At 38.6% G+C, this 19,060-nt stretch overlaps 2 protein-coding genes across 2 annotated transcripts in view; one reads left to right on the top strand and one right to left on the bottom strand.

Moving 5' to 3' along the window:
• Positions 1-8,275, top strand: part of LOC102449577 (oxysterol-binding protein-related protein 1-like) — a 45,264-nt gene extending 36,989 nt beyond the window's left edge. The window contains exon 6 of the mRNA XM_089776288.1: positions 5,860-8,275. Coding sequence (XP_089632414.1) covers positions 5,860-5,948 — 89 coding nt within the window. The 3' untranslated portion in view covers positions 5,949-8,275. The remainder of the gene's footprint in view (positions 1-5,859) is intronic.
• The window catches only part of TTC39C (tetratricopeptide repeat domain 39C), a 65,846-nt gene continuing 48,307 nt past the window's right edge, over positions 1,522-19,060 (bottom strand). Inside the window, exons 7-14 of the mRNA XM_075920855.2 lie at positions 18,682-18,775; positions 13,914-14,021; positions 13,327-13,436; positions 12,748-12,871; positions 8,874-8,971; positions 8,322-8,426; positions 4,925-4,963; positions 1,522-4,509 (exon numbers count right to left, since the gene is read on the bottom strand). Coding sequence (XP_075776970.1) covers positions 4,420-4,509; positions 4,925-4,963; positions 8,322-8,426; positions 8,874-8,971; positions 12,748-12,871; positions 13,327-13,436; positions 13,914-14,021; positions 18,682-18,775 — 768 coding nt within the window. The 3' untranslated portion in view covers positions 1,522-4,419. The remainder of the gene's footprint in view (positions 4,510-4,924; positions 4,964-8,321; positions 8,427-8,873; positions 8,972-12,747; positions 12,872-13,326; positions 13,437-13,913; positions 14,022-18,681; positions 18,776-19,060) is intronic.

Consider the following 19,060-nt stretch of genomic DNA (forward strand, 5'->3'; position numbering starts at 1 on the left):
GCTGCTGGGTTGCTCCAGTAGCGCCGAGGAGCCACACTACTGGAGCAACCCAGCAGCACCCCAGCTGCTCTGCCCCAGGCATCCCCAAGTCAGCCACTGCTGAAACTGACCAGCGGCTGACTACAGGAAGCCCGAGGCAGAGTTGCTCTGCCCCGGGCTTCCTGGAATCAGCCACTGATCAGTTTCAGCAGCAGCTGGCTTGGGGACGCCTGGGTTTCTTAAGTTGAATCTGTATGTAAGTCAGAACTGGCATCCAGATTCAGCCGCAGTTGAAACTGATCTGTTTCAGCAGCGGCTGACACCAGTTCCGACTTACATACAGATTCAACTTAAGAACAAACCTACAGTCCCTATCTTGTACGTAACCCGGGGACTGCTTGTACTACACAGGCCAGAGAATGTCCCCAAAATAATTCTTAGTACAGAACTCTTAGGAATAAAAAGAGCCAATGTTGATTTAAAAATTGTCAGTGATGTTCAGTCCACCACAACCCTTGATAAATGGTTAATCTATTTGTACCATTAAAATTTACATCTTATCTCCAGTTTGACTTTGCTAGCTTCAACTTCTAACTCTTGAATTACTATTACTTTCTCTGTTAGACTGAAAATCTCATTATTAAATATTTGTTCTCCATATAAATATTTAGATACTAATCGTGTCACTCATTAACCATCTCTTTGTTAAACTAAATAGACTGAACTTGTTAAGTATCACCATAAGATATGTTTTCTAACCGTTTATTCATTGTGATGGGTATTCTCTGATTAGTCTCTAATTTATCAACAACCATCTTGAATTATGGGCACCAAAATGGGACATAGTTGTTCAGGGCTGAGTAATTTTTTACTATTGTTTCATTGATTTGACATAGATTAAAATTATACAGGTGCATGCAATTCAGAAAAACCAGGACAAGTCCCAGTGATTCACCTATCAGTATACAGACTGCTTATTATGCCATGTTTTGATTGTGCATGCAACATAACGGGCTAGAATCAGACCTTGTTATAAATGAAGTTATTCCATTGATTCCGAGTAGACTCGCATTCTATTCATTTTTATGAGGCTCTGGCCCACAGAGTATATTTATTTCTTGCTTCTTACAGTTAAAGATTAGTGGAGTCTAGTATGTAAGAGATTTCCAAATTGTGGCATATAGAGCACTGTTGGTGGTTCCAGAATAGCTGGCTGGTCAGATGGCACTGGCTGCTGATCTCCAACTAATAAATTAAAGACAGCTAAACATACATTACATATATTTTCCTTGTTGGCAATAACTGTTATTGTTACAGGGATTTTGATTTGTCATCATTACTGTAAAGGGAGGTGGTTTGTGCAGCCATTTCATGGACAGCTAACCCTGTCACAACCTCAGTATTAAAATGTGTGTATTGTGTGGCACTACCAACATACTGCTTTGCATTTGGAATCTGGAACATAATTTTGAAAACTTAGAAAATGTCCAATAAGCTCTTTAGACAGGACTATATTTGGAAAATTGACAGGCAATTCAATAATAGGTTTTGGGAATTTTATTGAAGAACCAAGCATGGCTAGAATACAAAAGTAGCATCTAAAGTCAGCAAAGGAAGAAATTAATGTGCTCACTTGAGAGAAAACTAGAGGCATTTTTGGAAAACAAAGAAATACTGTGGGTACAGATTTTTAGGGAGAATAAAATTAAGGTCTTTACAATTCATGTCAAATCTTCATGTCCATGTCATGAAGTGAGCTCAATACGTAACCCACTTTCTAAACCAGAAGACTAAAACCATGATGAAAGAACAGAGGATGAGATAACTGCTGACCAAAAAACTTTGTTACACAGTTAACATCCTGGATGTTTATGAATACTTCATATCTTTGTATTTGGGAAGCCACTCACTAAGTGTAATTTTAAAGAGCAAGAGAACAATAGGATTTGTGTTTTCTTTTAATTTTATGAGCAGAAATATAAAAGTGCAAGTTCTGTAAATTAATGACATTTACAGTACATCACAATAAATAATCTTATTTTGGTGACATCTAAAAATTCTGGTTATTTACTTGAAATGAGCCATAATGAGATAAAAAACTGTGTAAACACCAAAAAATACCTGACTCAATAAAGATAAAATATTAAACATATTCACCAGGAAGATGCATATTGCATTATTGCTATTAGACCATGCCTCCGAGCTCTAAAATATAAAAACTCATTCAAGTTACATAAAATACAGTTGAGATTGTTCTCATCACAGGCATAATCTAATATAAAAATAACTGACATTTACAAATAAAGATATTCTCCTATGAGGGGAGAAAAATACAGAAACAGTTCCACTTCAGTGATAATTTTCTGACTCCTTGAAGAAACTGAAACTTGCACAGAGCTTAGGTGTTGTATATGAATACATAATGTGATAAGTCTGTTTCCATACCACTCCAACTCCACAGGCCCGGTGACAGGAGTAGGCCATTTGGTAAACCTACTTGTATACTGTCTCTACTGTACAACTTGGTTATCCAGACCCTTCACATCCCAACACTAAGTGAATGCAGGAGTTTTGTGTTCTGGACGGTGTGTTGTTGTGTTCAGTTCAAATGGTGCACTATAAGAAATCCGTGGGTAAAGTAAAGTTACTCATTTGCTATTTATCCAGAGTGGAGTATATCCTTGATTAAAAAACAAAAAGCAGATAAATCAGAAATAAAAATAATTAAAGTATATTAAGCTCACTTTTAAATCACAATCAAGGTTACAATTGAAAGGGGAGCTTGGACTACTCCTAACTGAATCCTTAACAGTGGGAATTCTGTATTTCTAGTTAGAAAGCAAAGGTTGTTAATCTTTTCTGTTTTCTCCCTGTCTAAAGAATTCAGAGCATTATTTCCCACCCCCCAAATACTAGGTAACATTTGAGTCCAGGTCTACACTGGGGGAGAAATTCAACTTCAGATATGCAACTTCAGCTACAAAAATAGCATAGCTGGAGCCGATGTACTTTAAATCAAATTTTTGTGGCAGACAGCTATGGGAGGTCAGGGAGTATCAGCACTGAATTTAGCGAGTCCTTACTAGACTTGCTAAATCGAACCCCAGAAGGTCACTCTCCAGCAGTACTGATCTCTGGGTAACTATAGACAAGGACTGAAATGCAACTCCTAAAGCAAACCCTCACAGGTGAGATGTGGACTATATTTTGAAAACATTCAGGGGGGGGGGAGGGGGGGGGGAGGAGAGAGAGAGAGAGAGAGAGAGAGAGAAACACTAGAGAAACATTTAAAGTAATCTGGCCAGAGCAAAGATAAGGTGTGAAGGTAACCTTTTCCAAGGAAATCCAGTCATCAGTTATACAAAGCAGCTATTATTCCGGCCAGGTTTTTGATAAACAAAATGTGTATCTCCATAAAATATTATACTAAAAAAATGACAACATAAAAAGACAGTGAGTATCACTGATTGACAAACAGATTACAGTATTATTACACATTTGGCCATGTTTTTAAAGTTATATGGTTGTCAATATTCTTAGGCTGACTGAGGTATATGAATACTTTAAACACCTGAGGTTTAGAGTACCATATATGGAAGTAAGTGAAGTGATACTATTCAGTAAGACATCCTTGCTTAAAAATAAAGATTATTTTTTAAGGTTACTGCCTTATCTTACAAGATTTAGCAACTTGAGTGGGAAACAATATGCTAAGTCTTGTAACATACAGCCTAGCAGGCCACTGCACCATTTAGAACATTAATAAAACAAAATATTTGGCGGGAAAATATCAGAAGAAAAGACCCTAAAATGTTCATAATTTATCACAATAATGAGTGAAAGTTTTCTAAAATACACACATATTATGCACCATAAAGACATTGGATTAACTCAGTAAATATAATGAACAAACTGGCTGTTATCCTGGCTGAACAGTTTTCTTTTGTGCCCCTCCTTTTCGTTGGCTTTTGAAGGAAAAAAGTTCTGTCGATCTCTGATAACTTACAATTTTCCCACAGTTATTTATATGGTATTATTTTTATCAAACAGGAGGTTCTCCCTAGAAAACATCTTTTAGACATATTTAAATTGGTAAATTATATTTGTCAAAACTGAGCCAATGTTGTTCCAGTAAATTAGATATGTGCTTATTGTAGCCTTACCTGCACAATCACAAACTACACACGTTCAGCTTGGCTTAAACTAAATGAAGAGTTAAAACACAACATCACTTAACCCTCTCCCTCTGGCTGACTTATTTTATTTTTAATTATTAAGATTGTAATACTTTTACTACACAACACCAATCTCAACATTCTAGGAAAGTGTCTCTGGCACAGTGGTATTCAGAAGAAAAGCCAATCTTCTCAAAAGCTTTATCCTCTGCTTTATCTTAAAGTGCGGAACTATGGGAAAGGATATGTAATGAATTCCCATCTGTCACTGTGGAACCACTTCTTTCAGAGAGGCTAAGGCTGCATGTATGCGGACATGCAATCTGTTCTCAAAATCATATCCAGTGAATTCCTCCTGCAATACAAAATACATACAACTATTAACCTCATCCACCTCAGGGGTTCAAGGTGCTTAAGAAGTCACCAAGCTACAAAACAGTAACTAGAACAAAAGTAGCAATGATGCTGGTAGAGAGATTTCCACCCAGCACAGTCCATGAAAGAAGGGACAGGAGGTTCTCCTCTGCCTCCCAAGTGCAAGCAGAAACCAGTCTACTTGTCTATTAAAGGCTTGCACAATAACTGGGAAATTGTACATGTCCAAAAGCTCCAGGAAATCCCAATGCAATGAGTGGAAGGACTAGTTCCATTACGTATAAAGTTATAGGACACTGGTGATAGATAGCAACCCTATTAAACCTGCACCACAAGCTGAACTCTTAAATGCACTTAACTGCAGGGCAGCAGATTAGGGTGTGTTGGTTTATTACCTTTGCCTGGAGAAGTAAGATTTTGCCTCTTGGCACAGTCTAGAAAAAGAAGAAAATATCACTTTTGGAGAGCATACACATGGCAGAAAAGAAAGAATCTTCTAAAGTATAATGGTGAGTCAACAAGAACTAAGGTCTCAACCTTGTAAATACTACTGGACATGGTGTTTACTGGGACTACTCAGAGTAGTAAACACTATGCCCTATAAGGCTGTGTCTAGACTACATGCCTCTGTCGGCAGAGGCATGTAGATTAGACACATAGGCAAAGGCAAATGAAGCCGCGATTTAAATGATCGCGGCTTCATTTACATTTACATGGCTGCCGCGCTGAGCCGACAAACAGCTGATCAGCTGTTTGTCAGCTCGTGTGCTAGTCTGGACGTTCCCCCTGTCGACATCAAAGGCCTTTGTCGGCAGCCCCGTTATTCCTCGTGGAATGAGGTTTACCGGGGATGCTGACAAAGGGCTTTGATGTCGACAGGGGGAACATCCAGACTAGCGTGCGAGCCGACAAACAGCTGATCAGCTGTTTGTCGGCTCAGCGCGGCAGCCATGTAAATGTAAATGAAGCCGCGATCATTTAAATCGCGGCTTCATTTGCCTTTGCCAAAAAAACAAATCTACATGGCTCCGTCGACGGAGCCATGTAGTTTAGACGTACCCTAAGTGTTTACAGCTCCTAACAAAGAACCCAACTGGTCCTGCAGTATGTATTTCTATATCTATACTCTTTTGTCTACTTTAAAGAAGAAATAAAATCTACTTTAGAACTATGAGCACTATAGTGAAATACATTATACAATGAAAGCACCAAAGTTTAAGAATTTCAAATTTACTCCTTTTGACCAATTCAACTTGCAAAAATACACCAATTATTCACTGAGCTTTCTGAAGAATTTCCAGTTTTAATTGTTTTTTCTTATCTATTTCAGTTTATTTACTTGAATCCCATCTTTGGAAATACCGGAAGATTTCTATACTTCATACAACTTGCGCTTCTGCAATAATAATCATGGAATAAATACAGACCTTATTAGAATGATCTGGAAGAGAAAAAGGAATATTTTGTTTTTCAATAATGAGCGATTTTTCTTGACATAGCAAAGGTTACTCAAATTTATGAAAAATTTGTTGATATTTTCAACTGAATCTCTGGATTTGAAGGCTTCTACTCTATTCCCCAGTTAGATGCACGTGCTCTTTTATTTTAAATCTTATATAACAGAAGATTTTCTATGCCATAAAAAGATACTGAGAAAGATTAAAATGATTCAGATGAGTCTTATTAATTTTTTCTGAATATAAATACCTTAAATATTTGAAGTTTTTATTTCTAAATAGTATAGCTGCATTTAACAGTGTATACAAATATTATCTATGAAGTCTGTCTTGCACAAACTGATCTTAGTCTCTTATGAGGGCTTGATGAATGGATGAGTTTAAAAATGTTAATTCATATTAAAAGTTGTTTTACTTGTTAAATCTGAGTAACTTCAAATTAAATTGGAGAGTAAATTTTTATGAAAATTATTTTTATGATAAATTGCAAAAATGATAAAAATCTTTCAGTCATTAATTTCAGTATGTTTAATTCTTTCTTCTATGTCCCAAGTTGATTTCTAGAGTTTATTTTTATGAGATCTAAACCTCTGAGAATCATATAGTAAGTAACTAAAGATGATCCACACTTGTGGGATATGCACGCATATTCTTTGGCTGTGAACTCTATCTTCTAGGAAGCACTGTATGCTGGGATCCACTTACCCCCATGCCTAGTTCTGATGGTATAAAATGGTGAGCAGTTACAATCATCAGTTAATTCCTCTAATTCACAAATCTCTTCACAAGAGACTCCAAAGAAATAAGAAGGTGACAAAGATGTATCTATAACATCCAAAACATATCTACAAATATTAGAATTGAAAAGTCAAGCTTCTAAAAGTTAGGCCTGTGCACCTACCAAGACAGGGGTCCCATGGAAAAGATAACAAGTGAGCACATAATTCATAATTAGACTATATCATAATTAGGCTTGGAAGGATTAGATTTTTATTGGTCAATGTCAGTAAATGTCAATTTCACCACACACACAAAAAATATTTTCACTGACAATCACATTTTCAGATATGCAAAGAAAGAAAAATGAAGCTTGAGACCTTAGATGACACAAACACTGGGGGAATGATAAATAAAGAGGACAGGTCACTTATGCAGAGCAATTTGGATCGGTTGGTAGAATTCAACCACTTTGCAAACAGTAAATATTTTAAAACAGCTACTTGTAAATGAACAGAAAATATAAATCAGATTTATATAATGGAGGGAAGGACTCTTAGAAAGCAGTGATTCTGAAAAGGAGTTGGAGACATAGTGGGTAATCAGCTGAACATGAGCTCCCAGTGTGACACTGTGGGGGAAAAAGTTATTGTAATCCTGAGAAACAGAAGGGGAATCCCAAGTAGAGAAGGAATGTTCCTTGCCCTCTGTATTTAGCACTGCTGACCCACCAATGAAAAACTGCCCAGGTTCTGGTGCTCATAAACGGAAGAGCTTTCAGAGAAGAGTCATTAGAATGATTAACGGATTAGAAGACATACCTCCCAGTGACAGATTCAAAGAGCTCAATCCAGTAGGTTTAACAAAGAGGTTACGGGGTGACTTGACTATAGTTTGTAAGTATCTACCTGGATAACAAATATTCAATAATGGGCTCTTCAATCTAGCATGGAAATAAGACATGGGAATGGGTGGCCCCAATAAAAATAGCTTCCAGAAGATTATGAGTTCATGAGCCAGGCATGTACTAATTTCAAGACTGGGGGATATATATCTATATAGACAATCCTTAAAGATGTTTATTCTGACACAGAACTAATCAAGCTTGCCAATATTCTTGCTTCAATCATTTTTGTTGTTCAATTAACGTTCTTTTTTTTAAACTTCAGCTATCCAAAAGACAGCAACTAGGAGTGATTCCACTGATCTTACTGCTAGAGTGTCAGCCTCATGGCCAGGACGGAAAATGCTTCAATGCAGCTCTCCTGGCCAAAGTCAGATCCATATTTATTATTATAATAGCTAAAAATAAGCAGTATTGAAACATGTCATTAGTATAGCATCACAGGTTTACAAAAAGCCCCTGCAAATGTCACAGTGTGAACTTTGTATGATGTATGTTAATCTCTATAGGATATCACCACCTAGACAATAATATGTTATCCGACACACTAAGGACATAAAATTAAAGCAATTCTTTATATATAAAGTGGAAAATTCAAATTAACTCTTAAACTCTGATCACTTGTAAAATAACACATTTTCATTGTTTGTTTAAAGCAGTCATAGGTGGCCCCCTTTTTCACTTCCAAAAATTCAAGATTTACTCTACTATTACCTCTGGATTGTCCAACAATAGACAGCCAAGTTCATAGCAAGCATACGGCTGAATGTATAAGTTGTTTTGACGGCACAGTTCATCTTTAACAGCTCGCTGAAAAAACTGTAAGAGAAAATCAATATTTATACATTAAAATTACAGGTTTAACCTCTCTAATCCAGCTTGTTCGGGATCTGACTGGTGCAGAGCCAGAGAATATGCCGAATCACATGAGGTCAATATTGTCTAGCAGCATAACTAACACATCCACTGATTACTGGGCTCTTACAAGACATTTAGGGGTTAAACTAGAACTAAATAAATGTTGCTAAACATTAGCCCTTAAGAGAAAATGGGATGTCACTGAAGCCTGGCTCTTAGCCTTTTACCTGCATATAATTTGAAATCCAGTGATACATATTTCACAGAGTACTCTGAAAAGACTTAGCCTCTACTATCATTCACCTAATGTATCTGTAGCATTGACAAACATACATTTGGTCTTCATCAGGAATGGGGCCATTTATAAAGACAACTGGGTGCAGCATTACTGTACTTGTAACAACTTACCTGAACAGCATCTTCAGAATTTCCTAAGCATTTATGTATGGCACCAAGAAGCAAATTTTTCAAACCGACAGAAGATGAATCATCAACCTCCTGACAAGCTAAGCAAAAAAATCAAATTAAACTTTTAAATATATTACACTCACATTAAAATAAACGTGCCTTTATAGTGTATTCTTTTTTCAAAAAATTGGATTAGAAAGTGTCTCATTTCTGTATCTTAATTGTAACTAGAAATAGCCAATCTATAGCTTTAATGTTCACTTCCTCTCAATCACCTTTGTTTTAAATAAAATGATGCATATCATCCACAAAAATGAATATATTTATTACAGCACAAAAATATCTCAACTCTATTTTATTTTTACTTTTGTAAAAAAGTAAACTGCAGGTAAATAGTCAAATATGTAAAAACATTTAAAACAATAAAATGGGTTTACAGAGTTGTTTTATTTAATATAACATTTTTAGGAGAGTTCAGTTACTGAAAGCCCTTAGTCATGTGAATAATTCTTACTCACAGGAGTACCCCCACTGAAATCAATGAAATCTTCTGGAACTAAGAACTAATAAGCCTCTAGGGTTACCAGATGCTTTCAAAAAAATACCGGACACACTTGATCTCAGATTGGGGGTGGGGGAGAACCGGCCAGGAGGGGAGCGGGACTGGCTGGGGGATACTGGGAGAGGGGAAGTTGGCGAGAAGCAGGGTTGGCTGGGAGGAGGTTGGGGGCAGTGGGGCTGGCTGGGAGAGGGAGAACTGGCTGGCAGGGAACGGGGCTGGCCCTGGCACATGCAGATCTCGGGGTGCTGCCCATCCCATGCATAGTCCCGGTGGGGCGCACGGGTGAGTCCAGCCCCGGGGATTCCATCCCGCCCCAGTCCCTCCCCCCCACTGTGTGGTTGTGTACTGCCTGGCTGGTAGACACGCTCATGCAGTGGGAGTGTGTCTACCAGCCAGGCAGTACACAACTACATACTGATACTCATGATAATAAATAAAACTTACTTAATCAGAAAATACTGGACATTTTTATGTCTGGTATTGTCTCAATTTGTTTTCCAGACAGAAAGCTCAAATACCAGACTGAGTTCAAAACCGGACACCTGGCAACTCTATCAAGCCTCTGTTCCAAATGCAAGGCACATTTCTTAGACCTTGCACCGTCTCGAATATAAATGCACAGCAACATGCATATTTAAAAAATCCTACCAAAATAATACACTCCACTGCACACACTCCTCCCAAACTAGAGGAGACAGGCGACCAAACAACACATGACAGAAGTTAGTCATATTGCTTGATGCACTCCAGGAAGGCAGTAAGACACTATGGTGATGAGCACAGTACAAGAACCTACATAAAACAGACCACAGTCGTGCAGTTTTTCACAAAATGCAGGGTGCACAAGACTGCTTGGAGGAGTGGACAGCATTCCTCAATGTTCTCCAGAATCTGAGATTCAAATTTTTTTTAAAGACAGTAAGTCTCTAGGGGTGCATCTACACTGCACAGTTATTTCAAGATAATTAGCTTTATTTCAAAATAATGCGAGAGCCTACAAAGGCACAGTTATTTCGAAATTATTTCAAAAGAGCAGATGGCTTATTCTGAAATCTGTAAACTTCATTCTATGAGGAATAACACCTATTCCAAAATAGCTATTTCGTAATAAGGCATGTGTAGATGCGCCACTGCTGCTATTTCAAAACAGCCCGTCACCAAAGCCATTCTAAGTTATTCCTCCCCAGTGCCTCCTGTGGCTCTAAATCGAGATAGCATGTCTACATTAGGGAAGCCTACCTCAGACTAGTTTTGAGGATTCTCTGCAGTGTAGACGTGCTATTTCAAACTAACTATTCTGGAATACCTTATTTCGAAATTAGCGTGTGGTGTACAGGTACCCTCGATGTTATACGATGCTGCCAATTGTTGCACTTTCCTCTTGAGTCTTGTGGCATTTGGTGTTTGCACCAACACATCCCCACATTTAAGCTGAGTGGTAATTAAATCAAGAGTAATTTTCTAGCCCTCATGTCATAGAGAAAGCTTGAAAATGTAATTCAAGTGAACTTTAACAGCTCACAATCAGAAGACAAATTAAAATAGACCATTTTTGTTTTATTTAAAACTCAGAACTTTTGGGGCTTGATAATGATATTTGAATGTTTGGGGGTAGCAATACTGGTTATGACTGGGAAAACAGACTCACTTCACGTCAAGGTAATAATGCAGACATATCTACCTGAGTTTACATAGACCCTCAAACTGAATGTCTGAGATGTGAAATGCACCATGCATTTCACTGTTCAATAGACCATGTAAGAAAAAAGAAGTATCCATATTATGTAGATCTATATAGTTTCCCATTATGGGACTGGGACATGTATGCATATATTATGGGTAGGCCTTTAACACCACATGGTAAGTTTGCAGGGGGAGCACAATAGGTTTTTATTTTCCTGAAATAAACAAGGCTTAGCTTTCAGAAGTGTGGGAAACATGTTAGTGAGGGAAACAAGATTTAGTATTTATTATTTCAATGTATTTTGAGTGTCCACCTTATGCTCTAGATGCTTTACAAAAATTAACAGACATTAGAAACATTAACATTTATATATCACAAGAATATAAACTAATGTGATCTAAAGGTTATATCAGCATGAATATTGGGTTATTCATGAGGTATGAGCAGAATATAATCACATGCTAAAAGAACCTTAATATCATACAGCACAGTGAATTTATTCCGCATGTGCTACCTATATTTCAGAAAAGCTTTTATAAAACCTGTATAGGAAATATTTTTCATATATGTGTACTATAAGAACCAGATGCCTTAGCACCTAGAAGTCCAAATGTACAGAGCACAGATGGAGCTATTTTTAAAAAGCACCCACAAAAAGTCCTCTAGAAACTTATTTTTAGACAAAAACAATTTTTTATTTAAAGATCTTTATAGCTCCTTCCAGAACTAGAAGATTGAAGATCTGAATTGTTCCCCTTTCTAAAGTATAACACTCCTGCAGGGGTATGAATTAAGGTACTTTAAAGTTATTTTCATAGATAGAAAAACTATTACTGGGGTAGGCCTGTGGGCCTCCAGCAGACATAATTTCCAAAGTGTTGAGTGCATATGTGGCATGCATAGAAATTCACTATGTAGAGGTGGAAGGAAGAGAGCTTTCAATGGTGGGTGGATTTTTTTTTAAGAGGAATTATTTGAAGCTGCACAGAAATCCTAAGGGAAATTGATCAATAGGCAGAGAGGTGGTCAAAGATGCATGATACATTTACACAGTTCTGTAATTTTACACATGGATATCACCATTACTGCTACTTTTTAAGGGGGAGGGGGAGAGAATTGTGAGTTGTGAAAGAGTGAAGGTGTGGATATACACACACCTTTCACTGTTGAGTGATTTAGAGCGATTTATAATCGTTACAATTTCCTGTCTAACTATCTCTCTCTAATCTTCAAATATTTATGGAAGTTATGTACACTTAGAGGATAATTTAAACAAAAATAGATCACTGTGGTTTTTGGTTTCTTTTGTGGCTAGGTTAAAAGTCAATCAACAAAGTCAAAGTAATACAATTATCTTCAATACACTGGATTTTAAACTTAAAAGATGTTATGAATGTCAACTCTTTTAGCTCTTTCCTTCCTAGTGTCACCTTGTATTTAAAAATAAGTGTTAAATTGAATCCTAATGCATGCCCTTTTCCATAACTATCCAAATAATTTAGCTCACTCATCAAGCGTCCATACATATTTTGGCCTTCTTACTGTTGCAATCACCTAGTCTTCATGAAAGAGAGAAAAAAGAAAGAGATATTATCTGACTGAAAAACATAGCCAAGGAAGCATCCTACCTTGGCTCATATGCTGAAGATTAGAAAAGGAACAGTTTGGAAGGGCTTTCCATAAATACAACACTTCAATAGATGCCAGAACACAGAGCTCTTTGGTTGGTATTTGCTTCCTGAATCTGTCTGCCTGAAAACAGCAAACATAGTAGTGCTAAATTCCTCTCAGGTGAAGAGACAAATAAGAGTCAAAAACAGTAATTCTGATGTTTTCATTAAAGCAAGTAACAGTGTTAAAGTTGTCAGGATGTGAAAATTTAGTTTGCAGCTCTTTAGGACTTACTTTCAGAATGAGCTAACTACATGCACATCAGAGTAAAATGAAGTAGGAAAAATGAAGCTGGAAGAAAGACTAGAGCTGCAGCTTTAGTACCACAGTATTTTTTTTCTCTGGATAATTGTGTAAGCCAAGCTTAGTTGCAAGCTACCAACCATTTTTCTGTTTGTAGCTTATTAAACTATAAAGCACTATTCATTTTTCCTCGCCAAGTTAATACCAGGAAAAAAAAGATATTTTGTTCCAAATCCTGGAATAATTGTCCATTGTAGTTACTGTACTGAAGTGACAATACATGCCAACCAAACCTTTTTGACTGAGAATTGTTCAATTTGATTGTTTTTTCTTTTGAAAAGCTTCTGAACTTCCTTGAATACATTCTGTGCACCATCCACATCACCAGTGGCTCCTTGACACACTGTAATAAAGTGCACACACACAAAAACTCTGCTAAAGCTTTCAGGATATGAAAGAGAGGGACAAATAGAGACAGGGCATTATGCAGGGAAAAGCACGGTATTTTGATAAAGGCAATTCAGAAAAACTGGATACAGATTCCAGTGCTGCCACAGGCTTTATGTATGGTATCTGACAAGTCAATTTCTTGGTGCCTCAGTTCCTCAATGTGTAAAAGGAGAAAAACAATATTTCTCTCTTAGGGTATTGTGTGTATTAATTCATTATTGTTTGTAATACACTGAGTAATTATGGTAATGGTGGTCTTATAACTTTCTACAAAATTTGAACCACAGCATTTTCAAATGGACAATATAAAAGGAGGGGTCAAAGTTCCAATTGTGCAATTAATTTCCACTATCACACAGGTTGTAATCAAATATCTGTGTCCCCCTCTCCCCCATACATCCCTATTAATTTGATCACTAAAAATACTAACCTGCTGTCAGGTAGGCATAATAGCACTGGGACCATCTCGATTCATTTTTAAGCCTTTCAAAGGATTCAAATGCATCTTTGAAATTCATTTCTATCATGCTGCACCAGCCTTAAAAAAAACAAAAAAAACCAACAACTTTAACTTATGACAGTAGTCATGTTTGCCTATATTATGTAAAGCTATTCAACTAAACAAAGAGCTAATGTTTGTGAACATTTTAGACTGCAACAAGCACAAGAATTTTAAGATACCCTGAGGAATTCTACAACATTTAAAAAAAAATTGTTTCTGAAAAATCTGAAGAGAAGTGTACCTAAAACTTTATTGGAAAGTGCCTTGTTACACATAACCACTGTATTATACAAGATAAACACATTTTTAGGGACCAATTAGAGGGCATCAATAAAACAGATTTCAAAACTTTCAAGCAAAAAGATGTATTTTTATCTTCAGTTCTCAAACTAATAACAGAGTAGGGATGTTACATTTCAAGTAATTGATTAATTGAATAGCCGATGCAATTTGCAGGGTGTCCCCAGCTGAACCCAGGCTCCACGTGGCGCTGCCACTTTGAAATGCAACAGGGAGCCCAGCGTCAGCCCACACACGGCATTTCAAAGCAGCAGCGCCACACGGAGCCCGGGGTCAGCGGGGGAAGCCCCAGCTGATCCCAGGCTCCATGTGGCACTGCTGCTTTGAAAAGTCGCGTGCAGCCTGGGGACACCCCAGTTGGCCCCGGGCTGCATTCAGCGTTTCAAAGTGGCAGCGCTGTGTGGAGCCTGGGGTCTGGCCCCTGGCTCCACACAGTGCTGCCACATTGCTCTTCTCCCCTCCCCTCCCTTCCCCCTGCTGCCTCTTTCTCAGAGGCAGCAAGGGGAGGGGAGAGAGCGTCTAGTTGACTAGGCCATTGACTAGTTATTCACATCCCTGTAACAAAGAACTGCTGTACTCACCTGCTGTTTATGTGAAAGGAGATTCAGTAACAAGGAGCTCTTCTAAGTACTTACAGGTATACCAAAGTTACAGAACCTTCTGTGTTTCTCACAGAATCAAAGAATTGTACACTGGAAGGGACCTTGAGAGGTCAGCCAGTCCAGTCCCTTGAACTCATCGTAGTACTAAATATCATCTAGACCATCCCTGACAGGTGTTTGTCTAACCTGATTCGCATCACTGGAGATATTAAAGATTCCAGAACATCCCTAGGCAATTTATTTCAGTATTTAACCACCCGGACAGAAAGTTTTCTAATGTTCAACCTAAAACACCCCTGCTGCAATTTAAGCCTACTGATTTTTGTCCTACTATCAGAGGTTAAGCACAACAATTTTTCCTCCCTCCTCCTTGCAACAATCTTTTATGTACTTAACAAATATTATAGTGTACCACAGTCTTCTCTTCTCCTGACTAAACATACCAATTTTTTCAATCTTCCTCCACAGGTCATGTTTTCAAACATTTTAAACATTTTTATTGCTTTTCTCTGGATGTGACAGTCCTCATCCCCATGCCTTATGAAAATTGGCTTAGGAATATGAAGATGCATAACTCAAAGATACTTATGCAAATCAGGTCATGTGATGTATCAATTTTACAATTACGATCCGCTGAATCTGTATATCCTATTTTTGTGAATGTATCATTCTTGTATGTGAAGTTAGAAATGTGAAGTTTGGATCTGTTTATAGTTTAAAACAGGGCTACTCAACTTTGGAAGCCCCAGGGGCCACAATAATACTCACAGCACATGCCAAGGTCCACAGCTTAAGTGTAGTTGCATATATATATATATATATATATATATATATATATATATATATATATATATATATATATATATATATATATGCAAATAGCTTTTCACAGTTATGGGCATGAATACAAATCACTTCCCATTGTGCCCCGGTGATCCTGACACCTCCTCCTTGGGGGCTAGAAACACCAACACCCTGCACTCGTCTGTTCCAGCCAGCCCATCCACTTGCATTTTTCAGTGCTCACCCTGCCTGGGAGATGCCTTGCCATTGTGGAGTGTGTTCCCAGTGGAGGCCATGTTCAAAGGATCCCTCCCGTGGACCATGTGTTGAGCCCGGCATAAACCCAAGGCGTACCATGGGCCGCAAACAAACATGCTGCGGACCTCATGTGGCCCATGGACTGGGTGTTGAGTAGCCCCCAGTTTAAAATATGCTAAAGAGATCCATTAAAGGTGCCCTGAATGCCTAGTGTCTTGGTGATCAACTTAACAACCTGTAAATAGGTTTGTTTGTCCTGTAAGTCGAAAAAGTGGTTGGTGTAGAAAAACGTGACCATACCACCATTTTGAACCTGGTGTTTTAGCATGGGAAAGGGGACATGCTAAACAAAAGATGCCCTAGGGGAAAAGTCTATTTAAGCAATAAGAAGCTTTCGGCCCTTTGTGTTCAGCTAGCCTTTGAAATTACCTAACCTATCCTAAGAGGATACTTGAACTCTGACAGGCTGGAGACCCAAGTCAAAAATTTTTACTCTGATTTGGAACTTTTACTTGAAATAAGAACAGCTATTTAGAGTAAGAATTTGCATGTAACAAGTTTCTGAGTGGATTAGAACTAGCTATGCTTTTTCTATTCATTTTAATTTAGTAACTAACTTGGATCTGTTTTCACTCTTAAATCCTACATTTCGTATTTAATGGAACTCTTTTGTTTACTATTAAGTCCAAAGTAAATACAGTAAAACTCCATTAGTCCGGCATCCAATGCTCCGGGACTCCTGATGGTCCGGCACCATCAGGAACCCGGAAGTGCTGGGGCAGCCGGACAGGCTTCCCCATTCAGCTGCTGCTGAAACTGACCAGCAGCTGAATCGGGGAAGCCGGGAGCAGAGCAGCTGGGGTGCTGCCGGGTTGGTCTGGTAGCACTGCCCGCCGGGGCTTCCTGGAATCAGCCGCTGATCTGTTTCAGCAGCAGCTGACTTGGGGACCCCTGGGGCAGAGCAGCTGGGGTCCTGCCGGGTTGGTCCCGCAGCGCCGTCCTTTGGCGCTGCGGGACCAACCCGGCAGCACTGCAGCTGCTCTTCCCCAGGCGTCCCCAAGAGCAGCTGGGGTGCTGCCGGGTTGGTCCCGCAGCCCCGACGGGCAGTGCTATCAGACCAACCCGGCAGCACCCCAGCTGCTCTGTCCCAGGCATCCCCAAGAGCAGCTGGAGTGCTGCTGGGTTGGTGCCATAGCGCCGCCCCTTGGCGCTGCGGGACCAACCCTGTAGCACCCCAGCTGCTTTATTGCAGGCATCCCGATTCAGCTGCTGCTGAAACTGACCAGCAGCAGCTGAATCAGGGACTCCTGGGGCAGAGCCTGACTATCGTAAGGGGGGGGAGGGCTATGAGGGATCTGGGGTGGCATCCCCTCCCACCGCACTCCAGACCCCTCATAGCCCCCCCTTCTGATAGTCCAGCATATCTGATAATCCGGCACCCCCTGGGTCCTAAAGGTGCCGGATTGTCGGAAGTTTACTGTAACATATTTCCTGAAATGTGGCTTCCAAAACAGGACACACTACTCCAGTACAGAATGAGCAGAAGTTTTACTTTTTGTGTCTTGGTTATTTCCCTGGGCTGTTCTTGTTTACCTTTTTATAGATGGACACTATAACTACCCTTTTCCAGTCCTTTGGAATCTCTCCCATTTTTCATGACTTTTTGAAGATAATCGGGCCCTGATGACCTGAAGACATCCAAGTTGTCACATTAACTTTTAACTTGTTTTCTCCCTATTTTAGCCTCTGCTTCGACCTCATTTTCCACTGACATTCACTATGTTAGATGTCCAATTGCTATTAACTTTGTTTTTCCACCAAAAAAAGGTATTGAGTTGGCACTTCTGAAATCTCCACATTTTTGGTTATTGTTTTCCTCTTCTTTTTGAGTAAGAGACCTACTCTGTTCTTGGTCTTCCCTCTTGCTTCTAATATATTTATATAATTTTTTTGTTACCCTTTTAGGTCTCTAGTTCAATCTAATTTTGTGCCTACGCCTAATTTCTTTCCCTACAGACTTGTGTATGTTTCTAGTCATTCTTTGCCATTTGACCTAGTTTCCACTTTTTGTACAACTCTTGAGTTTCAGATAACTGAAGATCTTATGATTAAAGCAAGGATGGTCTCTCACCATACTTCCTATCCTTCCTATGCATTAGAGTAGCTTGCTCTTAGTTTTGCTAATCATAAGAGTTACACTGAAAGAAAAAAAACAACCCTGTGTGAGATCTCCAAACTTTAATTGTTGAATTACATGTTAATAAAAGGCAATAGACATGTATATGCAAGCCCTGGCAGCTCTGAAGCACCAGCAGGATTGTTAATCATTGGCATAGAATCATTGATTTAATGGCAATGGACAGAAGCAGGCTTTCAGTCTTATGGAGTGGACACTAAAGCCTTAATTTAAAAAAGGCAGAGTAAAAAGTAGCTGGCTCTAATTTGTACACTGTGCTCTTGATTCTATGGTAGCTTCTACATATAGAAAATCATGGAGTACTACAGATTGTATATCTGTTGTATGTTCAAAGATCATGCAGTCCTAAAATGTTACAATCCAATAGGCAACTAAGAAATCATAGGAAGGAGCATTATTAACAATCCATGCAATTAAGACACTCAAAATTTAATAACTTTTAAGGCATCACATAATCATAAAAGCTTAACTAGAAAGAGCTAGTGTATACAATGGTGTTATTTAATCATAATTTCCATGCAAAATATGTACATGGTATTGAAGTTGTATTATTTACCAATTTCATATAGACAGACATGTTGGATCTCTCTCTGATCTGTTGCAAGCTCCAAAGCGGTATGAAAGGAGGTCAAGGCACTGTTGATTTGACACTAAGAAGAAAAAAATAGAGATGTTCATAACTCTACTATTAAATAAATGCAAATTGGAATGGAATAAGTACCATTATAATCAATTCAAAATGAGACAAATCACTATTGTGAGTAGCAATTTAAGAAAACATTATTATATAGCAAACAGAAGACCCCATACTTCAGACAATAGTCACTAGGTTGCTGAGAAGGAGCACAATACTCTGCTAAGTGAGGGTATGTCTACACTACCCCGCTAGTTCGAACTAGCGGGGTAATGTATGCATACCGCACTTGCTAATGAAG

This window comes from Pelodiscus sinensis, chromosome 2 (genome assembly GCF_052426305.1).
Source record: "Pelodiscus sinensis isolate ZL-2025 chromosome 2, ASM5242630v1, whole genome shotgun sequence".
Lineage (NCBI taxonomy): Eukaryota > Metazoa > Chordata > Testudines > Trionychidae > Pelodiscus > Pelodiscus sinensis.